Source organism: Topomyia yanbarensis, chromosome 2, assembly GCF_030247195.1.
Source record: "Topomyia yanbarensis strain Yona2022 chromosome 2, ASM3024719v1, whole genome shotgun sequence".
NCBI classification, from domain to species: Eukaryota; Metazoa; Arthropoda; class Insecta; order Diptera; family Culicidae; genus Topomyia; species Topomyia yanbarensis.
The window spans coordinates 372,923,304-372,947,231 of record NC_080671.1 but is presented as its reverse complement, the minus strand read 5'-3'; the positions used below and the strand labels follow the sequence as shown (position 1 = coordinate 372,947,231).

At 41.9% G+C, this 23,928-nt stretch overlaps 1 protein-coding gene across 1 annotated transcript in view; it reads right to left on the bottom strand.

Annotated features, from left to right (window-relative positions):
• LOC131684560 (uncharacterized) overlaps positions 1–23,928 on the bottom strand; it is a 212,158-nt gene that overhangs the window by 66,227 nt on the left and 122,003 nt on the right. Inside the window, exon 5 of the mRNA XM_058967553.1 lies at positions 6,911–7,000. Within this exon, the coding sequence (XP_058823536.1) occupies positions 6,911–7,000 (90 nt within the window). The remainder of the gene's footprint in view (positions 1–6,910; positions 7,001–23,928) is intronic.

Here is a 23,928-nt window from a genome sequence, read left to right as displayed (position 1 = left end):
GTAGTAGGTGGTGTTTTGCCGATTTTACAGCAGCCTCCCAGAGGCCTCCGAAATGAGGAGCGCTTGGAGGATTGAAATGCCACTGTATTCCCTCCTTGGAGCATTCGAGTGTCATTTTTTCACGATACTCCTTACTCCGTATCAGATCTAGTAGTTGTTTCAACTGGTTGCGGGCTCCGACAAAATTTGTCCCGTTGTCCGAATAAATATCGGAACATTTTCCTCTTCTCGCTGTGAATCGTCTTAAAGCTTGCATGAAACGATCGGTGGACAAATCAGTCACTAGCTCTAAGTGGACTGCCTTGGTGCAGAGACAAATGAAAACTGCTACATATGCCTTCACAGCGGTACGACGCGGTCCTGGGCGGACGTAGACTGGCCCGAAGTAATCTACTCCGGCTTTGGAAAATGGTCGTGAAATGGTCACACGCGCCTTGGGTAATTCCCCCATGAACTGTGGGGCAGGCTTCGGTTTTGCTCGGAAACAACGGTGACAGCGTTGGACGATCTGTCGAGCTACATTGCGACCTCCAAGCGGCCAATACTGGAGTCTAATTGTGCCAAGGAGAAGCTGCGGACCTGCATGAAGCAATCTTTTGTGATAATGCTCCAATAGCATTCGGGTAAGCTGGTGCCTGGCTGGGAGAACTATTGGATGCTTGGTATTCTCATTCTCCGACGAATGCCTTAAGCGCCCACCAACTCGGATAAGACTGTCCTTTGACAACTGTGGACTAAACCATCGTAACGGTGAATTTCTAGCTACCACTTCATTTTTTGCGAGCGCCTTCCACTCCTTGCTGAAGGTTTCCTGTTGGATAAGCCTCATCAACACATGCTCCGCCTCCACCAACTCTGCTGTCTTTAGAAAGCCCTTCCACATTTTAGAATCTCCCGTTCGTTTGAGGATTTTTATCAATCGTAACCAATAAGCTGTACGCCTTACTAAATCGATAAAGTTGGAAAATTTCCTGACATACCAGGTACCGAACTCTTCCTGTTGTTGTGAGCAGGGTGCTGCTGTACGACGAATCTCTTTTTCCGCGTCTTCCACGCTTGTCCTTACTTGGTGTTTTGGCCATGTTTCGAACGTCTCTTGAAACCAAGGTGGCCCTTTCCACCACAGCTTGCTACACTGGATCTGCTCTGGAGTCAATCCTCGTGAAATAAGGTCTGCCGGGTTCTGGATACCTGGAACGTGCTGCCAAGTATGGTTCTCAGTAATTGCTTGGATTTTAGCCACACGGTTTGCAACAAATGTAGTCCACATCGAGGGTGTTGCCTTGAGCCAATGGAGAACGCAGGTGGAGTCTGTCCAAAAAAACAACAGTGCCTCCATCTGAATGGCCGCGGAAATCTTCTCCGCAAGCTGAGCCGCCATCAAGGCTCCGCACAATTCCAATCGCGGAATGGATTGGCATTTCAATGGGGCCACTTTGGATTTGGACGAAAGCAATACTACACGAACGCCTCCCGTTGAATCCACACTCCTGACATATGCGCATGCTCCGTATGCTCGTTCCGACGCATCTGAGAAGAAATGCAGCTCAACCTTGATAGCTCTGGGTTTTATCACACATCTCTCGATTCTCAGATCGTTTAACAGTGGCAATTGGCAATGAAAGGTTCGCCAGTCTGCCTCGACCTTCGGTGGTAGCGCTTCATCCCAGCCCATGCTCTTTCCGTGGTCGTCCTTCAGGCACCACAGCAACTGCATGAAAATCTTTGCAGTTGTGATTACCGCTCCTATCAGGCCTAGCGGATCGAATAGCGTAGCAATGATTGACAGCACCTTTCGTTTCGATAGTTGACCAACTGGGTCCAGTTCCTGTATTTTGAACCGGAACATCAGAACATCATCAACAGGAAGCCACACAAGTCCTAAGGTCCGTACTTCGGGATCAGGGTCTAGCTGGACTTCTTCCGTTTGCAATATCGCCAGGTTTTCTTCTGGTATGCCTTGCAATACCATCGGGCAGTTGGAAGCCCACTTTCTCAGACGGAATCTGCCCTTGGCCATCATCTCGTCCAGCTGGATTCGCAGCTCCAACGCTGCTTCTGCTGCGTCAGCACCAGATAAAACGTCGTCCATATAAACATCTTCTGATGCGGCCTTTGCCGCTAGTGGATATCGTGCTTGCTCGTCCATAGCTAGTTGTTTGAGAGTTCTGGTTGCAAGGAACGGAGCCGGCTTGGTTCCATATGTGACCGTAGTGAACTCATAGGTCCCGACCTCCTCGTTACCATCCACACGCCACAGAATTCGTTGAAGCGGCATGTCCCCTTCATCGATTTTGATTTGTCGAAACATCTTCTCGACATCCGCTACCACCATGTACTGTTTGGTTCGGCTCCGTAGAATAATTGACCGGAGATCGTCCTGAATCATCGGTCCCACCAATAGTGCATCGTTTAGAGACGTTCCCGAGGAAGTTTTGCACGATGCATCAAAGACCACTCTGACCTTGGTTGTGGTGCTTTCCTGTTTGACCACTGGATGATGAGGTAAGTAGCAGTGTTTGCCTTCCTCATCTCGTGTCACAGATACCCTTCGCATGTGGCCTAGCTCCAGCTATTCCGCCATGAACTGGTTGTACTGTTTCCGGAGCTCTGGATCCTTCGACAGTCTGCGTTCCAAAGCTTCTAGCCGCCGGAATGCGATGTCTCTTGACTCGCCCATCCTTGCCAGTGCGACTTCATCCCTTGGTAGTGAGACTGTGTATCGGCCATCCGTTCCTCTTCGTACAGTTCTAGCATACTGCTCCTCGCAGCGTGTTTCCTCAGGCGAGTAAGTTGAGGTAGAATCGATCTCCTCACAGGACCAGAAACGAGTCAATATTTCCTCCAGACCGACTGCCATATTGCAGGTTATACGTTGGGTTTCTAGCGAGCTTTCAACCGTGCCAGCTACTACCCATCCGAATACCGACTCGGTTAGAGTAGGAAGGCCCTTGCCTAACTGCACTTCATTCCCGGTATGGAAAAATGCGAAGAAGTACTGGATCCCAAGCACTAAATCAACCGCCTTGGATTTGAAAAATGCTGGATCCGCTAGCTCCACACCAGTTGGGATTTCCCATCCCGTCATATCCACGTTGGCTATCGGAAGATTTGCTGTGACACTCGGTAGTAGAAGAAACTCCATCTTCCGCGAGAAAGCAGATACTCGCGACTTGACTGTTGTTGTCACCTTATGCTTGACCTTGGTATTGGATTGCCCAATCCCGTACACAGACACGTCGGACCGTCGCCGTTGAACGCTCATCAGTTGACATAACCGCTCGGTCATGAAATTGCATTCAGAACCCGAATCCAGTAGAGCCCTTGCCTGATAACTACCTCCTTGATCGTCCTCCACTAAGACGATGGCCGTAGCTAGTAATACCGATGAGCTGCGCTGACCAGACATGTTGGATGAAACAGCCGATGGTGTGCTGACCATTCTGGTCCTAGATTCCCCTTCCTTGGAATTCCCGGAACTGTTTGCTACCTTAGTGGTTGACTCCTTACCGCCTTCGCCGTCCGTCCGAAAACATACCAAGGTATGGTGCTTGCCCTTGCAATTACGGCACACATATCGTGAAGAACAATCCGCAGCCAGATGACCCTTCCGGAAACAATTGCGACATAAGGAGTGGTTGCGGAGCAGCTTATCGCGGGCGGATACTGCTAAACGTTGGAAAGCTGGACATTGATAAAGCGGATGGGATTCCGAACACGCGATGCACCGTCCTCCTGTATTTTGTACGACGCTATGGCTAGAGCGCGCTACAAATGGCTTCCTTTGCGGTTGCGGTACGACAACCTTGGGTTCAACGGATCTAGTTGGCAATGCTCCCAGTACTCTGATCCGTCTTTGCAAGAATTCGGTCAAATCCTTCACCGTATCCTGCTCCTTGGTGGATGAATGCTCTTCCCAAGCTCTCCTGGTTCCACTGTCTAGACGCGAAGCTAATATGTCTAGCAGTAGTAGATCCTTGTAGTCGGCGGGTTGTACCAGCTGATCAAGGGTCTGAACAACACGTTCGAATCCCTCCAACAAAGACTGCAATTCGTTGGCCGACTCCTTAGCCAGATTAGGTAACTTAAACAGCGCTTGAATCTGACGCCGCTTTAGGATTTTACTGTCGTTGTAGCGTTTGGTTAGCGTCTCCCATGCGACCTGATAATTCGCCCTTGTAATCGACAGCGGGTCAATAAGCGCCTTAGCTTCTCCTGACAGACATCCCTTCAGGTAATGAAACTTCTCGACATCCGGTAAATCTGCTTTCCAATGGATGAGCGATGTGTATAGATCGCGGAAACTCAACCACTCATCAATGTTGCCGTCGAAGGTTTGCAACTTGATTTGTGGGAGTCGCACATGCTCTATGGTGGGTTGTTGTGTCATGTCGAGTCCCCGGATGGAGGCATTCAGGATAGCAGGTTCTTCTAGCTCCTTGATCTTGTCTAACAACACCGACTTCACCTGGTAGTAGCGGTTTCCAAACTCCGACTGTTGCTCAGCATAGGCGTCATCCTCTGCTTCGAAGTCTTCGTGTGTTTCGATGTCCAAGATCACATCGTTCACCTTCTCCCACAACTCCTCAAGTTTTTCCAGTCGAACTGTCACCTGGCTGGCTGTAGTTTCTACCCCAAGAGAATCGGCGAACCTGCAGATATCCCTGAACATATTCTGGTATGACCTCAGCTTGGTTTGCAGCGTCCGCAACGCCGGTGACTTCTTAGCACTCGATGATGTAGTCGGCGGCATTGTAACACAATTTCACTTTGACAGAACGGGAAGATAATACGGAGGTGTAATATTCTGCTTGTTTCCTAACTTCGAATGGGCATATACTGTAGAGCTGTTTTTATTATTTACCTGAAGAAACAGGAATTTCCGCTTTCTCTACAGTTATGTCCCTCAGAAATATTCGAACGATGCAGCTTCAAATGATTGTGGAAGTACGAGTAATTTAAATACTTCATACGGATCCAGATTTCGCGGGAGAGGTGAAAAGGGTTATGTAGTAAAATTGTTGGTCCAACTACGGCTGAACATATACTGTTCTAACTGACCTGACAAAACAGTAACGCTGCTAAATTTCATGAAAAACGATGTGCCGCATTTTCTCGTGATCACACCGATGCTCCGAAAGTAGGACGCAGTGAAACAATAATGCACTTATGCGCGCCCCTTGTTCATATGCTTGTAAATGTTGTTTATGTATGTATACATCGATCACGATCAAAACAGTGTTTAGAGAGGAGTGAAATATGCTATGTAGTATGGCAATAGATTCCAGCTTCGGCCGGACATATACAAGTGGTGCAATTCAATTAACTGACCTGGAAGGATAACGGTCGCTGCACCAAGTGAACCAGCGTAGGATGTAGTTGCAGTCGGGAATTTTAACGGTAAGTTGGTTGAAATACGTCTCATTCGTCTAAGCTAATTTTCCTTGATAACTTGCAGTGATGGTGTTATTTCTCCAATATGTTTGCGGCAAAACATCATCGAAATAGGAAAGGAAACCATGTAGCATTTATTGAGTGGTCCAGCATCGACTGGACATAACTTTAGTGTATAATTACCTGGACAAACCAGGGCAATTCGCCCATTCCGGAATGGTTTCCTTTTGCGACGGGTGCCGACGATGTGAAATGCAGTTGGCTCGATTCTGCGATGATCTTGTTGGTGACTTCCCGGTCACAGAATAAGCGGAATGAAGTGTGAAATATCCTGATTATGTGCAATGTAGCAATAAATGTCACAAGTGAAGTAATCGTTTCACTGTAATCCTAATTTCGAAACTCCTATGTGCAGCAAATGATTACGGCTCCAGCACCCAGGGGATTATTGAAACTGCGATGGCGGTTACAGCTTGGCTTGCTTCTTGTAAGAACAGGAATTCGTTGGATGAATTCGCAATGGCGACCTTCTGCCCTCTTGGTGGATGGGTTTTTGGTTGGATTCGTGCGGGATCCGGCTCGAAGGACCAATGTTTTGGAGTCTGGTCCTTACCTTCCTTCGATTGGATTAGTGGACTGTATCCTAATTTAATTCCCGTTTCCTGACGGTGGCAAAGCTTGTCGGCAGACACTTGATACCTTCCGGCAATCGGCAAAGGATTCAGGGACTTGTACATAAATAAGCTTAACACCAGCCATATACCGATAACACTTTACATTTCACACTATATTTTCACATTTAATTAACATTTATTCTTACACAATATGACAAATCAATACATTACACTTTACATTGAATTGGTTGCTGCGACCGAGCAGCTTCTTCGCCGAATATGCACTGATGGCGCCTTTCTCCTTTATTCTCCTATTCCGGGGGCTCCAGGGGGTGAAGTTCAGCAAAGGTGGTGCGCCAGGGCTTCGTTTCCTCTGCTTCCGTCGTTGAGAGATTATCCCTCCAGTCCTACCGATGATGATGATGATGATGCAATTCAGCTGCATTTGTTTACTCGTACTGGCTCCGATGTGTGAGTAGACCGATGACATTTCTCGGCCAGCTGGGTAATCGTACTTTATGTTGTGTTTACATCAGTACAGTGAACGGGCGATTTCTTCTCAGTAGGGAAAAAACGGTGTAGCGGTCGAGGGGTGCATAAATGGTTTCAGGGTGAAGTAGTACACTCGCAAACAGCCGTATAATTTTGAATCATCTTCATTTTGTACGCTGCACAGTTGGCCTGGCCGCTTTAATGATTGTTTCACATACCATATGTGCCACAAACATTAATATTGACAAGAAAAATTGCAGCCGACCTTCTGCAATTTTTCAGGATCCCTACGTGTATTGGCTGTGTATGTGTAGATTAGACTAGACTAGACTAGTATGATTTTTATGTATGACTTTATAAATATTGAAGATCCTCATAATGCTTTTATCTTTCTCCCAAATCAAACTTACCATCGAATGCCCCAAATACTCCGCGGCGTTGTCGGAGATGTACAAAAGCTTTCCGTTTTGCGTGAGCATCATCAAGAAGCCGGACATTGCCTGAAACAGAAAAAAAATGAACAAAGCATATAAAAAAGGAGAATGTTAAAATCCGGATCAGTGGAATAAGATAAATTAATTACGACCACTTTAATGGGTTCGACTTGTGGAGAGCCTTCTCTCGACAGACACCTTAAGCCAGATCAATCACAAAACAAACCAGTATAATAATCGATAGCCGCCCCCGTTTAGACTTCGGACGCAGTCGTCTTAGTCGAAATTATACGACGACGAGGGTAATTTTGGATTTATTTCTGATGAAAGTGATTTTCACACGAACTGTCGCTGTCGGCTAAATTTGAAATCTACACCGATGGCTATAATTTGTGTCAATCGCACCGAGTCTGATGGCAAATCCGTGTTGCTACCTCCTCGGGGGTATGAATGTTTTATCGAAAACCTACTGTGCAGATCGTCGCCTTCGCTCTGCTAAATAGGAGGAGGAGGTTTACTGTGTCAATTGAGCACACCAAGAAACCAACCTAGTTCCCACCAAGCACCCGGAATGTATCCCTGCTGCCTCGTTCGAAATAAAGCAATTCTGTTCCACAGAAGAAAAACAATCAACCAGCCAAATCGCACTGCAATCATCAAATCCGCATAGCCGATAATCGATTATTGTTTATTTTACCTTATGTTTATAGTATGTACGATCATCCCTTCGTTCGCTGTGTGTCATTTCGCTTATTTCTACAATTGCTCTGGGATCAGAAATTGTCGGCCCTATTATTGAATCTGCACCTTCCCCCCGCCGGCCCGCCTCTTCGACGAAAACACATGCAATCGATCGGCGTTCGCCAATATGAAGCTCCACACAACCAATCCTCCAAACCATTTGCTCTCACATGAGATTCACGGAAAAAAGAAAATATGATGTAAATAATAAGTGCTGTCGTTAAGTGTATGTCTGTATTGTAAAGTGCACTTATAATAATGAACAATAAGTATTCTTCACTATCGATCACCGCACTGCAATTCTAAGATTTGCTTCAGTTTGTGCGAATTGTTCTTGGAGTTGGACTCCTCAATTCGAGTAGTGTCATCGGTTCCACCGATCGAGGGGTTAGTGATTATTAAACATTTGGTTTGATTCTAAATTACAGAAATATTCAAATTCAGGTAAAAATTTTTTTTTGATAAAATGCATTTTAATGAGGATAACAATGATAATACTTTCAAAAAATATGAATTTGTTTTAAAATTTTCTTGATTAAATATAATTTACAATGTCGCATTAATTTTGACACCTAACTCAATGAAATCTACCGTGTTTGTTTATAAATTCGAGTAATTGTGATGGATCTTTAGAATGGTGGAAATTTATTTATATTCAAAGATGAACATGGGCAATGTTAATAACTATCGCAGTCTGTGAACATTAGAAGAGAGAAGTTATTGAAAGTATACATTTAAAAACCAGAATATTACTCACTATTGTGATAGGCAAAAGAAAATAATCCCAAGAAACTATTTGGATGTAGTAAATATTTAAGGAGCTAGCATCACGATAAACTTTTTTACTATTCTATATGCAGTCGTTCGATTGAAACATAAAGTGTGTTTTAGTTTTAAGGGATTTGCGTCAAGCCGGCGCTAATCTATTCCGACAATAAGTTAGTGTCGGTTTCTGATGAGGCGAAGCCGAAACGCAACAGAGTATGAACTTTTTTACGCTTTGTCAAGTTTTATTTGAAAAGAGTCTAGGAAAATAATTTCTATTCTCGAGTCGAGGCGCTATGCAAATTAAAGGTGTGCACCGAACAATTTAAAAATCATATATCCTGCCTATCAACACCGAATCACCATCGATCAGCCCCCCGTTAGCCTCAGCATCACCCTGGCAGCGCTACACGTTCGTCTCGTCGCATTATTGTGACGCGACTTTTCGCTGCAATTGTAAATACATATTAATAAATATCTGTCGATTTACGTAATTCTTTTACCAGCAGCTTGAGCAGTATCTCCGCAGCAGGGAAGGTGAATCTTGGCTGCAGCGGGAGCAACTTCTGAAACATGCTATAGAACTAGACAAAACTGTAATTTATCTGCTCATTTACAGACTCCTCAGCGGCAGTGGCAGCGCGCCCTCTCCGCCCAGCGAGCAGATTTTGTTTTGTTTCACCTGGGATTTATTTGTTCGCGTTTGAGTTATTGGCCGATGGTGCCGTTTGCACATCCGAGGTTTGTACGGGATAGCCACCAGGAACTACAGACTCCACCAGGAGGTACCCCGTGTCACGAGAGTGGGGCTGGGTAGTTTTTTTTTATTGCATTTCGATGATTCATAGATGAAGATTAGCGATAGTGAGCAATGGTGGGATCTTCCACGGGGTTAGGCAGTTATTATCGGGTAATAAAAAACGGTAAATATTGATTCCTGGGAGGTCACGGCGCAAGATTCAATCTCAAACAATTGACTTATCGGTGTCATTCGGGTAGAGGTATATAGTATTTGTTTCTATTTCGCTCGGTCGAATGGATTTTGTTTTCGAACTATACTACGTTGATATCAGATCTGTACGACGATCTCATTCAATGTCTAATCTGTACAAACCGAACATGAAAGAAGCATCCACTCGGCGATTGACTTTAATTGAATCCATCACGCAATGATTTTTCTGCAACCAAATGCTAAATCGCGCCACAGTACCTATAATCGAAGATTAACACTTTTCGAAGGCTTTTTCCGGTCGGTAATTTGTCTCGAAGTATCTACAGCATAATTGCATCAATTCCGACCGAACAAACAGTTCGTTCAATGCAACCAGCATCAGTGAATGATAGCTTGATGGAATACTAGTCAACAAAATGAAGGTAATTTTCCATTGCATGTATCGTGTGAGGGGCGTGTTTCAATAATTGGAAGCAACTATGTACTTCGTAACACAACCAGTTCTTCGTCACACTTTGCTTTGATTGGAATTGGCAACTTGAATAATCTTAGTCAGATGATTGTTCAAGCGGCAACAAGGTGCGAGTTCCTAAGCTAAGACCATCGTCATTTGTGCCGATGGGAACCGATTTGAAGTTTTTATTCTCACGTGGGTCGTAAACACCTATTGATAAAAATTTGGAAATCAGAGTACAAATACGTCGGAATCCGTCCGTCTTAGCCAACACTTCCAATCAGTTGTATGTAAAAAATAGTTGCGTTCTACATTGATAATCGACATATCGTCTCTTATGTAGTTTATCATGTTTTTCTTAGATTGACGAAAACCATTCGTATACCGCAAAAATGATGACCTAGATCCATAAACTTATAATGGTATTTATTAAGGGTGGGCGAAAATTTATTTTTTCGCAAATTGTCGGAACGAAACGAAAATTTCGCAAACTTTGCGAAACGAAATGTTAAGGAAAATTTCGTTTAATTTTCGAAGTTTATTAAAATTCAATTAATTTTAGAGTTGTATAACTGTTTCTTGGATAAATCGATTTTACACAAAAATGATAACGATTCATCTATTGAAAGGTGAACCGATGCATCCGCAGGTATTCTCAATTCTCCGATAACTGATCGATTTACCGGATATGTCATGCGCATGGTGCACTAATGAAAATTTGATTCAAAGTACAGCTTAATCATTTTATACAATTTTATCACAGAGAAATGTTGTCCATCTCGAGCGTTAACGGCCTATTCAAAGGTAATTGAGATATCTGCACCAGGTTGACATATTTACAAATTTTATAACACTAGTTTACAAATTTTGGGGTGGGCTAAGCTAAGAGAAAAGTTTTCAAAATCGAGTTTGCATCGCTTAATACGAAAACAATACCCGTTTTCCTTTTTAAAAAGCGCTTCGATCGCATACCATGAGTTACAACAATTTTTCATAATATACAAAAATATGAAAAAGAATCAACTTTCCTTATATTAAATGATTTTTGGAAAATTTCGCAATAGTTCGCAAATATTTTCGTCAAAATATAATTTCGTGTTGCGAACAACATCTACTATTGAAATTTCGTTTCGTTTCGTATCATTAAAGGATACGAAAGAGTTATTCGCTTCGTTTCGTACCGCATAGACCAGAATTGCGTTTCGCCCAACCTTAGTATTTATCTCAAAATGCGTCCTCCTATCGAGTAGAGGTGTGCGCCGATGCATTTTTAATCGGCGGCGGCGTAAGCGACATATTTGGCTGGCAGCGGCGGCGTTGGCGGCGTCACGCCCTTGGACCCTATCGGCGGCGGCGCGCCGGCGTGTATCGGCGTGACGAATATTGGCGCCTATGTAACTAAAAAAAATGTTGGCAGTACAATTCCTTTCCCAAATTTTTGGTTTCTATTGTATCAGGCACATACAAGCAGACGTTACAGCTTGAAGAAAATTCTAAAAAAATCATCGCCCACAATGTACTAGCGACATCTGTTGAACACATTGCACAAAATGTAATTCTCGCAACCACATCACTTTTTTTAACTGCAGCTCTAATAGTGCCCACCCTGCTTGCGAAATGCAAGATAATAAATGAAAGGTGGAACTATTTTTACAGTTGTTAAATTTTAAGAACGAAATAGAAAAATTGTCGATGTCGCATACTACGACTTTGCATGAAATAATGATTGCAATGGACAAATTTGAAGAATGAATAATTATTTATTTTTCTATATTTGGGAAATTAAGCAACGGTAAAACGGTTTTTGTTTTGTTTGAGGAAATTAATTCTTGTTCTCGTTTCATTGTTTTTTGTTTCTGTTTAGTCTTCTTTACCGTCGCTCTTTTAGAATCCCGCATATATCAGGTACCCTAACACGATGCGTTATTAATAGCATTACTGCGCAGAAATGTCACATTTAATGATCGTGTAAGGACACCTTTCAAGACATCCCATTTAAGCTCAGTCGGAAATGAACCGGGATTCTGGCTGGTTCAAGTTCGTATTCCTGCTCCAGTGACACAACCGATTGTAGTTAGAATCGGTTGTGCCACTGGATCCCGTGTACGAACTGGAACCAGCCAGATTTCCAGTTCAATTCCGGCTAAACTTTACTAAGATTACTTCATTTTCCAGGCTGGCGTTTACTTTTACTTCTTGTAAGTACAAAATCGCCGCGATGATAAAGCATATACGATTCCATGGCACTACATTAAAAAAACCCAACGTAAAATTTGCTTCTATCTTGAATGCAAAGTATGCTCGATGTGCTGGAATCATACAGATCTACACCCTGACGAAACCTAAATATACAGTTACTATCATTCATAATTCCACGACTTGATGTTTTAGCTCCTGTTGGGTTGAAACTGATCACTAAACAAGCCTGATTGAAAATGGTCTGAGCGTATCTCTAGTTTTCGTAGCACCTGCACCCCGCCAATTTCTGCAGCAGTTCCGGGGACCAACAAGTTCTAATCCATTGCATACATCTAGTTAGATTCGATACACCGAATCAATTAAAGTACTAACATCCTATTATGTGCTTACTCACAGATCGGCATCGTGTTGTAACTTAAAAAGTGTTTGTAAACAACTCCCGCCTTAGGCACATCGACAAGAATGAGTTACACATTTCCAGCATATTTTATTTGTTTTGGTGTGCATGAGATTAAAAAGACTAAACAGAAACTAAGCAACGCATTTAGCTCTGTGTCAAAATCTTTTCACTAACGCCACGCTAGCTGATATGGCGCCTTTTTTGTAATTTAAATCGACCGTTTTTCCTACGAGTGATGAAAATTCATCTCGTGCTACGTCCTATTTGTCTGTGATACCGGGCTGATGCAAATGACACTGAAAATCTTTCCTGAGTGGGGCTAGATCACACGATGAATAATTTATGAGACCAGAAATCTTACCTTCTACATCGCCACATCAGTGCACCAACGTCGCGAAAAGTCAAGATCACTCTGCTAAACTATTCTTAAAGAAAATAAATTCAAAATAAGCCACGATTCAATCAATGATACAATGATAAACCTCGTATTGAAAATAATTTTTGTGTTATACAAAATTAGTTATTGCAAAAAAAAATAATCCATTATACTCAAATGTTTAGTAGGTGGTTGTATTGTAATATGTTTAATATTTTTATGATTCTAGTTCATAACTTGATATTAACTTTATTGACTAAAAAAGTCCAGAATTGAACGATGTGCACTAGGGGCAGATCACTTGCGAAGCATTTTTAAAAATCAGCAAAATTAAATGCATTTCTTTCCATCAAAATAGAAATTCATAATGTATTTTGCGTTGCGAGTATGACGTCAAAACCCTACAAAAAATTAGCCCTAAGTTCAACAAAACGTCGAACAAAGTGAATCAGCGTAGGACGTTTGTTAAACAAACTTTTCTGCGAGGGAGTGCAAAGTTGATGCAAAAATGGAAATTAATTGCATTTTTTTCTAATTTGATTCAAATTTGTTATACATTTCTATCTGCCCCTAGGATGTGCAACGATTTTCGTAAATTCTCGTCGTGTTATCGTGATATTTTAGTCTTGAGCTTATCGTCGGATTTTTGACACAGAGTCACGTGTCTTATAGTTTTCTTAATTATTTCACGGACATGAATTGTAGCTAGGTACTGTATTTTTGGTGCTCAGCACAGTTTCATTTAATTTCGAAAATTACACTGAATCTTAACAAAAGAATAACAGGGTTACAGGTCATAGAGTTTTCTTGTATCTAATGCTCGCGCCTATGAGACTGGTTGCTAGCAGTTGTACACAATAGCTCACATAGAAATTTCAAAACCAAAGAGTAGAGTGAATAGTCCATAAATAATAGTCCGAGTTCCTTGAAATTGTTTACGTAAGTATATTAAGATTATGTGAAAGATTTATTACTTTATGAACTATATCATGAACAGTTTCACGAGCTCCACTGGTGAATCGTGTCTAACATATTAGGAATCAACTATATCTTGAAAGTGGAAGTATTTTTTTGAATTTGTGGACCATTCCACGAATGGTGAATTGTAACTTATATGCTCGCAATCATAACCAGTTGACAAAGCAAGAATGGCTCCATGAATTATATTCCGAGTATCGTGTAATGATTTTCGAGAAAATATCAAGACTTTGTTAATTTTGTGATCTAATTCACAACCACTAATGCCAAATAAAGATCAATGTGATAAATCATGAATCAGTTAACGTCTTATATTCGGACCATAGACAGTGTTCATAGATTTGTGGATAAAATTATGAGTCAATGATTTTCGAGTTAGCGAATTGTCGGCGTGAGAAAAAAACGTCGGCGACGCGCCGCCGGTTTACCTTTCGGCGTCGGCGTTTGTTGAAATTTACAGGCGGCGGCGGCGTGGCGCGGCGGCGCGCAGGTCTACTGTCGAGAGCTGATTCCGGCCATTTTGAATCAATATCCGACAGGTTGGTTTTGAACTAAGAATCAGCTTACACATCAAATTTGTGAAGGCCCTTTCTCAAAAATATATGATAAATTTTTAATGAGTACTAATTTTTTCTGCCTGGCAGCGTCAATTGGGTTGTCCAGTTTAAAAAAAAAACAAGCAAAAGTGTTGTTTCATAATCCGCCCAGTGCAACGCATGATGCAAGGCAATGTTTAATTTTTATTAAATTTTTGGTAAGACCTATATTGATTCGGTCAAAATTGTCCTTAGCCGTGTGCATGTTGTAGTGTGTTTCCGTATCATTGTGTCATAAACCATTAGTATTTTTATGAAATCATAGAACATTTTGTCAAAATAGTCGGATTTCGAGACCGGCCGTATGTCGAGGTATCACAGTATACGAATCTCCTGCCATTGCACTTTCACGTGCATTTATAATTGTCAAGGCTAGAATGAGAATCGAAACTTATTGGCTCAAATGGCACGTTTCCCCTATGTAGGCGGGGATTTGTGCCTTGCCATGTCAATGTAAGGACGACCGAAACCGCAATTGCGCTACTGCATAGCAGGTGCATATCAGATGATATGAGGTTCCCTAGTCGGATTCATAAAGACCGAAAATGACTTAGTGCGTTGTATTGATGCCATGTGATAATTGAGTTTGCAGTGACAGGTTAAAGCCCTGGTCAGCATGCCGCAGTTGAGTCTCAAAAAATGTCGATTTTTCGAGATCGCTGCGTTTGGCAAAACGTTTGTAGATTTCTCCAATAATCGCGTTTTCGTATTATTGATAGTATTTAAAATTAGGAAAATTTTAGTTCATCAAGTCGCCATGTTTTTAGATCGTTAAATGGAAGCATCTAATCCATTTTTAGCAGATTTACTAATAGATTTGTTCAGCGATATGAATTTTTTGGGGGTACTTCGGAAAAATCGTTCATATTACGAAAGATGCTTGTAAATATTATAAGGACTTTCGCGTGTTTGATCAAACAATTCAATTGATTAATGAAACAGAACCTACGAAAGTCGATTCGTGGTTTTTATAAAAAACTCGAATTGAAAATAAAAATGTTTCCGTAAAACTACGAATGATTCATCATATTAACGAAAAATTCGTATATTTTATGAAAGGTTTCTGTACGAAACCTGTTCGTAGCAGATTTACGAATATATTCTCTCAGTGTGTTGAAGGGCCGATTGTATCCCCCACATAATCGCACATATCGCGCTTAGAATACAGTACAGTATCTACCGAGCGACTGAGACTGTTCCAATCTTATTTTAAGACAGTAGACACCAGCACTAACGCGTCCGTACATCAGAGAATCGTCAGTGTAACAGGTCACTTGCGTTTATTGTTGTTTCTCCATATAGCCAGACAAGCACTCCTGTAATATCACTGGGAGCAAGAATATCTTCACCCCATGTAACCATCGTGTATGACTGGTAGCAAGATCAACATGATTACTGTTCCAAAGCCCAGTAACCCGCAGTCTTTATGTACATGATAGTGCTTCTTGTTGGAGGTGTATGTGTACTGGTTTGATATTTAGAAGTGCCTAAAGAGCAGCAGTCGGAGCCGTGGTGAAAGCACCAGTCAACGCCATGAGCACCGTTCTTTGCAGATGGTTTAGTTTTGACTGGACCGTAATCGCCTCTCACCTCTGCCACCACCCAAGGCATCCGTATGACAGTATTGGACGTACAATTGGCGTGTAAATCCAATAGATGTATTTGGGTTTGAGACCCCAGGTCTTTCCAAAAGTTCGTCTGCACTGCCCGAAAGCCATGCACACTTTTTTGACTCTGAACTCAATGTGAGCAGATTCAGTTTGGAATCCAATATAACTCCAACGTATTTGACTTGATCTGCACACAGTAGCTCAGAGTCAAAGAACTGCAAGCGACGGACCCACAGCTCATAATGCTCATAGATAAAGTCGAATATTCTTCTGATGCAAAGTTCAGTATTTGGTAATAGTCAGCAAACCAGGAGGTTGGAAATCTAATCCATTGAGTTTCCTCAACAAGCCGTCGGCAACCAGGTTCCATAGCAAAAGTGATAGAACGCCACCCTGAGGATAGCCGCAAATACTCAATTTCCTTTTCTCTATCTTTCTCAGTAAAGAGCAAAGAATGCGATTATTAAGCATTGCGTTTATCAAACCCGAGATACATACAGGCACTCCATAACCGCGCGTCGCTTCTACAATTAAATTTATTTATTTATTAACAGATTAAGGCCGAAGTGGCCTGTGCCGTATACAAAAGATTCCTCCATTCCACTCGGTCCATGGCCGCGCGTCGCCAGCCACGCAGTCTGCGAAGGGTCCGCAAATCGTCTTCCACCTGGTCGATCCATCGTGCTCGCTGCGCGCCACGTCTTCTTGTACCGGTCGGATTGCAATTGAGAACCGTTTTCACCGGGCTATTGTCCGACATTCTGGCTACGTGCCCGGCCCACCGTAGTCGTCCGATATTCGCGGTATGACAGATGGGCGGCTCCCCCAACAGCTGATGCAACTCATGGTTCATTCGCCGTCTCCATGTGCCGTCTTCCATCTGCACTCCACCGTAGATGGTACGCAGCACTTTCCGTTCGAAGACACCAAGTGCGCGTTGGTCCTCCACGAGCATGGTCCAGGTCTCGTGCCCGTAGAGAACTACCGGTCTAATCAGCATCTTGTAGATGGTCAACTTCGTACGACGGCGAATTCTGTTCGACCGAAGTGTCTTGCGGAGGCCAAAGTAAGCACGATTTCCTGCCACGATGCGTCTACGAATCTCTCTGCTGGTATCATTGTCGGCGGTCACCAGTGAGCCCAAGTACACGAACTCTTCAACCACCTCGATTTCGTCGCCACCGATGCAAACTCGAAGCGGGCGGTTCTCATTTTCTTCTCGTGAACCTCTTCCTATCATGTACTTTGTCTTCGACGTGTTGATGGCAAGTCCGACGCGCTTGGCTTCTCTTTTCAGTTTGATGTAGGCTTCCTCCATCTTCTCAAAGTTTCGTGCAATAATATCAACGTCATCGGCGAAGCCAAGTAGCTGAACGGACTTTGTGAAAATCGTACCACTCGTGTCGATCCCTGCTCTTCTTATTACACCTTCCAGCGCGATGTTGAATAACAGACACGAGAGACCATCACCTTGCCGTAACCCTCTGCGTGATTCGAAGGGACTCGAGAGCGTCCCTGAGACACGTACTACGCACATCACCCGATCCATCGTCGCCTTCACTAATCGCGTCAGTTTGTCCGGGAATCCGTACTCGTGCATAATCTGCCATAGCTGGTCTATCGATAGTGTCGTATGCGGCTTTGAAGTCGATGAACAAATGATGTGTGGGCACATTGTACTCGCGGCATTTCTGCAGTACTTGACGAAGAGCGAACACCTGGTCCGTGGTAGATCGTTCGCTCATGAAACCCGCCTGGTACTGCCCCACGAACTCTCTTGCAATTGGTGATAGTCGACGGCATAGTATTTGGGAGAGTACCTTGTAGGCGGCGTTCAGCAGGGTGATTGCTCGGTAATTACAGCAATCCAGCTTGTCGCCCTTTTTGTAGATAGGACACACGACACCTTCCATCCACTCCTCCGGTAAAATCTCCTCCTCTCAAATCTTGGTAATCACCCAGTGCAGCGCTTTAGCCAGTGGCTCACCATCGTGTTTTAGTAGCTCGCTTGGTATTTGGTCAACCCCAGCGGCTTTATTATTTTTGAGCCGGCTAATCTCCTCCTGGATTTCTTGGAGATCCGGAGCCGGTAGGGTAATGTCTTCCGCGCGTGCTCCCAGGTGCGTTACCGTGCCATCCTCGTCGTCTGCTGCATCGCCGTTCAGGTGTTCTTCGTAGTGCTGCCGCCACCTCTGGATCACCTCTACAATTAAATGGAAGTACACATTTTCAAAAGCACCCTCAATATCTAAGAATACACCCCATCGTGAAGCAGAGCGATCGTGCATTTCATCCGCGAAAACATTTCGTTGCGTAGAGCGAACGTTCCGCTGCGGAATGTGGCATGCTGGGGAATTCGCTCGGCGCTTCTCAGGCTCCGTTCGCCATTGAGAATATTTTAAACCCCCTCAACAATTTTAACCGTCGCATGACACTACCGAATTGGAATTTGTTTTATGGGTTTTTACCACAGGAACCGGTGGTTCGTAGTGTAATTCTTAGTTGGTTGAAACAACCTCTACCGACACTACACGGCTTAACTAGGCTGTTCGGAGAAAGAAATCGAAATTTAAGGACAGATAGATGGCCGAACAGCCATCTAATGTGCAAGAAACTATGAAACAATTTTGAACAATTCCTGTCTTGAGAACTTCGATTCCAATCTCGTTTTGATTTTTGGCCCATTTTGTTCATTTTTGTTTACGTGCGATTTAATTGTGGTACCGTTTTAGGGTGTGTGTGTGTGTGTGTGTGTGGATGTATTTGGTTATGCGTTAAAATCACTTCACTCGCTCCACTCTCGGTAACCCGGGGAATTTTTTATGATGTCAAATTTACCATTTTCACCTTTATGAGAAAGGTTATGCAATCACTATGAAAATCGTCAATCTAATCCCGGCGATTTTTTTTCCAGTGATGTGGGGTTTCTGGATTTTAACAGGGGCGTAGCTAGAGATGTACGAAGATGGTTTACTCCTACTGATCACCTCACCCCCTGTCATCATCGCCTTAAAGTCCCCTCAGATTACCCCTCTTTACATCCCCCTTAGACCATCACCCTATCCATCCCTATTCCCCCCCCACTCAACGCCATCATCTTCATATCACCGCTTTATCACTCGAAGCTAAAATTGCTGTTGGGCTGGGGCTCTAGTGGATTTCATGTTGAAATCAGAAATTAGCTTCGCGCCTCGTGATCGAACAGTATCGAAATAAGCATGCTATCAAATCATAATGCGTATTAAACAGAAATATAATCAATGCAATCTTCTGACATATCAACTCGACATCAGTTGATTCAGTGTGTAACGTTACTTCTATTGATGAAAGTCAAAGCAGAGGGATACAGTATGTTTCGTTTCATCGTTACTATTATGCATAGGACATTGTGCAAATGTTTTAAAATAATTCATCTGAACATCCCAACTCGACAATATTTCAGTTATTTCAGTTCGAATTTCTATATGTTGAAGCCCCCCCCCCCCCCGCTCACTATACTCTATTTCTCAACTATCTACGCTCATGAAATTGAGCTAAGGTTTTTGAATAATTCATCCAAACATACCAATGTGGTAAGTCTAAAATATATGGTGTTATTTTGGAATGCTTTATGAAATGTCATTGGTACACCAGCAGTATTGGCAAAAAAATGATTTTTGGCATTTAATTCGATGTATGGAACTTTGAACAGCTATAACTTGTTTTAGAGACATTCTAACACCATATATGCAAAGTTGTTCAGCATACCCTAGACTACACTTCTATCTAATTGTCGGCAACAATGCAGGAAGAATTGTAGTGTGTAGAATTGAAAATGCAAAAAAATAGGTTTTACCATACTAATTTCCACACAAAATTCAAATGTAATGCGCTACGCCGGGTCAAAACCAATCGACCCCAAATTTTGCACAATTATTCATACCCCAAATAAAACCAAAAAATTGATGTGCTCGGTTGATGTGGTTATGATTACGTTTTTCCATACAACAATGTGGAATTGAGGAGAAGTTTGGAGCCGTACGTTGTATTACGTTTTGATTCTCATGAGGTTTTAGCTCTAGGTTAAATATATTCTTTATTAAATATATTGCATTGTACCGAAAAGATCAGTACCAAATTTTATTCAGTGCACCGATACTCAGTATCAAAAAAGGTTCGTTATTTCCAAGATTTTCGGTGCCACTACTATCGGCACCACAACGCATTACGCATTACATTATGCTACTGTAGGGGAATTATGGTTAAAATCGACACCTTAAGCTTAACACTTTTTCTAAGTTGCCACAAAACGAATAAAATTATAATCTTCTTCAGAAAATTCTTAACAAGGCTGATTTTTTTCAGCGCTTTAAAAAAAAATAATTTCATTAAAAATTATTGATGACATTTTGTAGGCACTGCGGGTAAAACCGACACCCCAGAGGGGTAAGATCGACACCTCCTTTTATTTATTTTCTCTCCACTTCTTTAAAATCTCTATATTTATTATAAATGAGATATATGCGTGATTAATAAAGTGTGAGTATGTATGATGCAAATATGTGCTTTTTATTGCTTCATCATGTAGTGAAGGGAAGAAAGTTTGAAAGCGTAGTACTATAAATAAGAGTATTTTATGCTATAGAATTATTTCTTGATATGATATATGATTTCTTGACCTTCAGTGTCATTTTATTTCGTAAGAGAAGATTTGCAAGCGTTCTACGTTCTACTAATTGGATTCATTCACTTATAAGTGACACACACACTTCTTAGTAAAACTATCTCTTTCAGATTTGATTTTTCGGACTCTGATCATCAACGATCTACTGGGGTATACATAAGATCATTGTCTCATTGTGATAAAGTTCGTCTATGCCAAACCAAGAGAACACTAGAAATTCGGTTTGTTGAGTTTTTTGCAGAAATAGCAAAAGCTTCGATAGAATCAGATAAGCAAAATTTTTGATTTTTAAAGAGACTCACAAGAAATAAACACAATAAAAGTATTTCTGTGTATTTCTGCTAATACTATAGTGTTCTAATAGGCTAAAAGAAGTGTCACAAAGATCCCCAGCATTTTGTAATGAATCGCAAGTATACAAAACCATCTTAACTGCGTGTCGGTTAGACTGCCCAGAAAAATAATGAATTTTTGAAAACTCAATCGGCCCACCCCTGATTCGATTCCTAGTCCCACCAGGAGTACTTGCTCCAAATTTGAAGCAAATCGGACAAGTCTAGCTACCGGACCAACGTGCCTGAAGTTTGTATGGGATTTTTCGGCTATTTACATGGAGAAAACCCACTAACTCGCATTTTTGCCGCTAGGTGGCACTGTATGTATCGTATTATCACTGTAAGTGAAAATAAGAAAGATAATTTAATTATATACAACTTTGTTGAAGACTGCTAGTGAATCCGGCTTTGTAAAAAGAATTTATTACATTTTTAACGAAGTGAAGTCCGAGTCAGTTTTGCATGGGGTCTAGCAGTGCATGGTTGTGTATCAGTACTCGATTCACACGAACCAAGGGTGGCAATAATCGGTTTTTTTCCTCATCGCTAAAAATGAGGCTCACTTACTGATGGACTTCACGCCCATCACTGAGCGATAGAAAATAACGATAGTAGAGGGATAGAATTAATACATCGCTCACGCATCGCTTGTCGTGCCATCAGTAGATGAGTTGTAAATGTATGGCTCAGTGATAGAAAGATGAGCGATGTTATAAGATACTATTTTTGAGCATCTGATGTAGATCTGATTCTCATAATGATGGAATTTTATGAGAATGAGATGTATGTACAATGGATGACGAAAAGAGAAGGGAAATAGATGTTTACCGCCATTTTCAAATTCAAGATGGCGACTTCCAGTTACGCAAAATCGCCAACAATCCTATTAATATGAATATTTTTGGAATGGGGTTGATGAGTACACGACGGAAATCGAAGTTTGGTGTCGTTTTGAAATTCAAGATGGCGACTTCCGGTTACGCTAAATCCTCTATAATCCCATCAGTATGGGTATTTTTGGAATGCGGTTGATGAGTACACGACGGAAATCGATGTTTGGTGTCGTTTTGAAATTCAAGATGGCGACTTCCGGTTACGCTAAATCCTCTATAATCCCATCAATATGGGTATTTTTGGAATGGGGTTGATGAGTACACGACGGAAATCGATGTTTTGTGTCGTTTTGAAATTCAAGATGGCGACTTCCGGTTACGTAAAATCGTCAACAGCCCCATCAATATGGGTATTTTTGGAATGGGGTTGATGAGTACACGACGGAAATCGATGTTTGGTGTCGTTTTGAAATTCAAGATGGCGACTTCCGGTTGCGTAAAATCGTCAACAACCCCATCAATATGGGTATTTTAGGAATGCGGTTGATGAGTACACGACGGAAATCGATGTTTAGTGGCCATTTTGAAATTCAAGATGGCGACTTCCGGTTACGTAAAATCGTCAACAACCCCATCAATATGGGTATTTTTGGAATGGGGTTGATGAGTACACGACGGAAATCGATGTTTGGTGTCGTTTTGAAATTCAAGATGGCGACTTCCGGTTGCGTAAAATCGTCAACAACCCCATCAATATGGGTATTTTTGGAATGCGGTTGATGAGTACACGACGGAAATCGATGATTAGTGGCCATTTTGAAATTCAAGATGGTGACTTCCGGTTACGTAAAATCGTCAACAACCCCATCAATATGGGTATTTTTGGAATGGGGTTGATGAGTACACGACGGAAATCGATGTTTGGTGTCGTTTTGAGATTCAAGATGGCGATTTCCGGTTGCGTAAAATCGTCAACAACCCCATCAATATGGGTATTTTTGGAATGGGGTTGATGAGTACACGACGGAAATCAATGGTTAGTGTCGTTTTGAAATTCAAGATGGCGACTTCCGGTTACGTAAAATCGTCAACAACCCCATCAATATGGGTATTTTTGGAATGGGGTTGATGAGTACATGACGGATATCGATGTTTGGTGTCGTTTTGAAATTCAAGATGGCGACCTCCGGTTACGCAAAATCCTCCATAACTTCATCAATATTGGTATTTTTGGAATGCGGTTGATGAGTACACGACGGAAATCGATGTTTGGTGTCGTTTTGAAATTCAAGATGGCGACATCCGGTTACGTGAAATCGTCAACAACCCCATCAACATGGGTATTTTTGGAATGCGGTTGATGAGAACACGACGGAAATCGATGTTTTGTGTCGTTTTGAAATTCAAAATTGCGACTTCCGGTTTTGCAACCTAAGATTCGGATTTATTTTGAAATTCAAGATGCAGTGAAGGCCCGATTTTATCAGCCCCAAATTTTGTCTACCTCCGGTTTTATCAGCGTTCTGACCCGATTGTCAGCCTTATACAGTGTTGGGTGAAACATGTGTAACAAATACCGAACTTTATTAGATCGCGTCAGTTAACTTAATCGTTCTTGAACCGAACCGAAGCAAAGTAAAGCTGCACAATTGGTGCTTCAGAGTTCTAATTTGATTCCATATCGTTATATGGGCAAAAAATTCGTTAACGACGGCACACTGAAAAAAATTATGCGAAGTGCATTTTTTCTTTGGACAAAACAAGTGTAACTTTTCCTTTCCGTTTGGGTTTTTTTGTGAAATAGTACAAAAACATACGGAAAAGATTATGTTTCACAACAAAAAGTTTTAAACAAATGTTATTCTGCCATCATGACGCTAATAACACATACAATTCCTTAAAAACTACAAATAGTTATAATATTAATTATAATTATAGTTATGACATTAATGTACATGTTTGCACATGTTTTACCCAACACTGTATAGAAAAAATTATGAGCTCTAAGAGCCTAACTAGATTAAATTCAAGTAAACCTTTTTCTGAATCTTTCTTTTCTTGTTTTAAAGATGCAAAATATGCAAAAATAAAA